Source organism: Kryptolebias marmoratus, linkage group LG13, assembly GCF_001649575.2.
Source record: "Kryptolebias marmoratus isolate JLee-2015 linkage group LG13, ASM164957v2, whole genome shotgun sequence".
Taxonomy (NCBI): domain Eukaryota; kingdom Metazoa; phylum Chordata; class Actinopteri; order Cyprinodontiformes; family Rivulidae; genus Kryptolebias; species Kryptolebias marmoratus.
Window position 1 is genome coordinate 1,874,963 of NC_051442.1, and position 4,202 is coordinate 1,879,164.

General features: G+C 36.6%; 1 protein-coding gene and 2 non-coding genes across 3 annotated transcripts in view; 1 reads left to right on the forward strand and 2 right to left on the reverse strand.

Annotated features, from left to right (window-relative positions):
- Window positions 1–1,450: 1,450 nt before the first annotated feature.
- trnae-cuc lies at window positions 1,451–1,522 on the reverse strand. Its single transcript has one exon. It is a non-coding gene; the product is annotated as a tRNA-Glu (tRNA).
- Window positions 1,523–2,058: 536 nt separating this feature from the next.
- Window positions 2,059–2,130, forward strand: trnaw-cca. The gene has a single exon. It is a non-coding gene; the product is annotated as a tRNA-Trp (tRNA).
- Window positions 2,131–2,580: 450 nt separating this feature from the next.
- ncf1 (neutrophil cytosolic factor 1) overlaps window positions 2,581–4,202 on the reverse strand; it is a 9,681-nt gene continuing 8,059 nt past the window's right edge. Inside the window, exons 10-11 of the mRNA XM_017429166.3 lie at window positions 3,269–3,444; window positions 2,581–3,183 (exon numbers count right to left, since the gene is read on the reverse strand). Coding sequence (XP_017284655.1) covers window positions 3,020–3,183; window positions 3,269–3,444 — 340 coding nt within the window. The 3' untranslated portion in view covers window positions 2,581–3,019. The remainder of the gene's footprint in view (window positions 3,184–3,268; window positions 3,445–4,202) is intronic.

Here is a 4,202-nt window from a genome sequence, read left to right on the forward strand (position 1 = left end):
AGCCAGCGAAGACAACGAACTCGCGCTTCCGGTGTAAGTTTCAAAATAAAATGGCAGCTACTTGCATCAGAATAATTTTAGCTGAAGGCAAAAGCGACTTAATCGTCCTGAATTCACAAAAAATATAACAAATAATTGATCTGAAACACGAAAAGCTTTGTTATGCATGTAAGAAGTGGTCAGTAAAATCTTGAAATTAAATCAGATCTGAAAACCCGAAGGATGAAACTATTTTCATTACAGAGAGCTATTTATATTAATATTAACATTAATTATCATAATATTTATACACAGTAAGGAGGAAACTGAATTTTGTCTTTAAGGTTTATTACAAAAATAAAACTGGAAAATGGAATCAACAATAAACATTAAACATTATTTTTGTGAGGAATGACTGTTAAGTAATTACTTTGAATGAGGATTTTTCTTTCAAGATGAAACACAGCAACAACTAATACTTTTATAGTATAATGTGAAATTGTGATTATTAGTTTATCTAAACCAAAAAAATTATTTTTATTTGGATTTTAGGATTTAATGTTTTCTAATTCTTAACCGCACAACAATCTGAAATACTTTAAGCTATTTTGGTTAATATTTCACTTTGGAATTTAGTCAGAAGATGATATTAATTCTACAAAATTGTCAGGTTAGTTTTAATGTAACATCAGATTGGAAATAGATGTTATTTGAATCAGTCAAAATGAAATAGACAGACACAAAATGGCTTCTTTTATCTCTCCCATTGCACAGAGTTATAGGTGCCTACCTGGATCAGGTTACTTGATCTAAATTAACTAGTCAACAACAACAAAAACAACAACTTTCTTTACCAGCAATCCTTTCCGGGTCGCTGTTTCCCGTCTCCAGAAGAATCCTGAAACAAAAAGTGCTTCATATATATCCTAAGTTCATAAACTTTTATTTTCTAGCAGTTGAGTGCAAAAACATAGGCTCCAAAGTCGCACATGCATCACTCCATGCAGAAAACAAAAAAATGTTTCAATCGCTTTTCTGTGTTTTATTTTGGAGGGGCGCAAACATCACCTAATATCCGGTTCTGTGTGACTTTGACCAACTTGTTGGGTCTCCTGCAGCAGCCAGGACACGCAATCTCTCTGCAGAAAAAAGAAAAGGAGGGAGGATGTTTCAGCGTTCGCTCTCATTCCAGTGGCATCCCTACTGATGCCTGGCATACCAGCTGTTAATGATACAGTTTCATTAAACGCATTGTTCTGCATATTCAGGAGGAAAAACAAAACTCTTCTAATTCAAAAATAATAATACAAAAATCCCAAAGCTAAAATTACTAGGATGTTCACTGATATCTTAAATCGACAACACGTAATTTATTAACTCTTTATAATTAGGTGTTTCATTTGTACAGATGTTTATAAACATAAATATGAATTAATAATGAAAGTCAATGAAATAAAAATAAAAAAGCTCATTCCCTGACCGGGAATCGAACCCGGGCCGCGGCGGTGAGAGCGCCGAATCCTAACCACTAGACCACCAGGGACAGATGGTAACAAACTACTATACAGATTATTTGTCAGTATAATCTGGCAAGTTGACCTAGTTTATATTGGTTGCCCAGTGCCAGTGGTTTGTTGTCTTAGTTGCCTCCATGTCGTTTCCTGTCTGTGGCGGTACAGTTTAGCCTGGGAGCCACATCGCTAACATGTCACAGGCTGCACGTTTATGTCCGGTTCAGCAGCTTTATCAACTTCAATTTATTTACGCAATTTACGCTACTAGCTTGATTCTCAGATTCCAACGTAACGTATTTGGAACGTAGAATTCTGCGTCACTTCAAACGACCATTATGGTGAGATAATGCTAACGGGAGCTAGCATGCTAACCCAGCTCAGCTTTATTTTTTAGGTTAGCATCTTCACTGCTACGTAACAAGTAAGGTTTACGTAGCGGATATTTTATACCGATCACCCTTCTGTCATATCACGGCCATCTTATAAAATTAAAAATCATATTATTGAAATGCTACCATGTATGTATTACACCTACATATACTCATAAGTGAGAAGACTGTAGCACGACCTCGTGGCGCAACGGTAGCGCGTCTGACTCCAGATCAGAAGGTTGCGTGTTCAAATCACGTCGGGGTCATTTCTTTAGTTCTATTTTTTATTTTATCTCCGTTTTAAATATTTAGCTTGATAAAACGTTTAAAAATGACAAACATACCCAGATGGGAATAAATACAGTTTGTAAATAATTGCTAGGAATTTAAATATCTATGCATATCAATGTTGATAATGCATTGTACATTAGTATGTACATGTATATTATTTTTAAAAAAAGTCATGTCTTCCTTTTTACACTTCTGCAGAAATATTTGTATACAGCTAAACTTTTATTTACATGAAAACTTCAAGCTAGTGATTTTCAAATTTCAAAGTAAATTTGGTTTTAAGTATAAACTCTGAAATGCCCCTATTTTTGATTGTAATAAGTTATTCTCATTATTTAGGTCAAAATGTTGAAAGCTTTTATTTCTAGTTTTAAAAGGAGTTAAAATGACAATAAATGACACCCCAATCTTCACAAAACATCACATACATTTTCATTGCTCTATAAATTTATTAAGTAAATAAATAAAAACAAAGCTTACAAGCACACATTTTGAAGATGTAGCTTTACTGTTTTCTACGAAATGTGTTTTTTTTAGCTTCCTCTCTCCTGGAGCTGAAATATAAAGAGAATGACGCAAAACTTAACTCATCAAAGTGAAGCAGAATGAGAGTTATGGTTATTTCTGTGTCAGGATGAAGAGGTCACAAACAGATATATTTTGGGTACGATGTATGAGTTTTAAATAAGAAGATTTTAGAAAAACCTAATTAAGGAGATTAATTTAACACATTTGTACAGAAGAAAAGCTGCAGAGTTTTCTCAGTATGAACATAGATGCCCACAGGTTAATCTTGCTTCTGTTTGTTTTCTCAGACAGATGAGCTACGGGTCCAGCAGGAGGACTCTCTAACACTCCATGGTCCTAGCTGGATGCGCTGGAGCGTGACTTGTGGATGCTGATCTTCTTGCGGGTGTTGTCGGTGCAGCGCTCCAGGATGAGCTCAGCACTGGGCCTCGGGGGGATGACCGGAGCCTCCTTCTTCAGATCGCTCTCAGAGCTGGAACCAGACACCTCGGGAATGTTATCTGTTGAACACAAACAAACAAAAATAAATCACACGGCGCCTTTAAGATTTACCCTGAAACACATGTCAGACGGTGTCCTCATTACCCTGATTCTTCCTCTCCTTTAGTGGAGACTTTACAGAGTTCCCAGAGTTCCTCTGTGGTGAAGCGAGGCTGCTGCCCTTCTGCTGGAGGTACCGGCGGCTGTTCCTACGGTAGGTGTCCTGGCTGAGCCGCTGACGGGATTTGTTGTGGATGCTTTTGGCGTTTCTGATGGTGGACCTGAGACAGATGGAGGACATACAGAGGTGCTGAGGTAAGCAGGAGCTGGAGGCACTGATATAAAAATACACAGGAATGCAGTAAAAAAATCGAATCTTTATTAACACTCATGCTGTCCCAATCATGTACTGGCCTGTGACTGTGTTCGTTTGTCCATCTGTTAGCAAAATATCTCATGAACCACTGGATATATTTGTATGAAACCCTTAGATGGTCATCTTTGGATATACATTGTTAACAGAGTCACTTTTGGAGTCAACCTGATTCAAGATGGCTGCCACAGCTAACACAAAAATGGCTATAACTCAGTCATTTTTATAGATATTGAGCTGAAACTAGGTGTGGTAGTAGCTGACAGTCTTCCCCACAATATACCAGAAGATTACACAAGATCTTTGTTTAAAACACTGGCATGTAACAAGGTGAGGGATGTGCATTCCTTCAAGGAATGCCAGTTTTATTTCACACAACTTCAGATTTAAATTCTGAACTTCTCTGTTAATGAGATTTGTAAACTTGACCTGATTTGATTAGTCTGAGTGATTCAACATGACTCTTGGTAAACTTATTTCTGTTCAAACGTTACTGAAGTTGTAAAATTTATGATCAATCAATCAATCAAATTTTATTTGTATAGCACATTTCAGCAGCAAGGCATTTCAAGGTGCTTTACATAATTAAAAAACAAAATAAAAACAGCATGTGACATTGAATAAACAGTAAGAAAGAGACAAACATCAAAAACCCGCACTCTAACC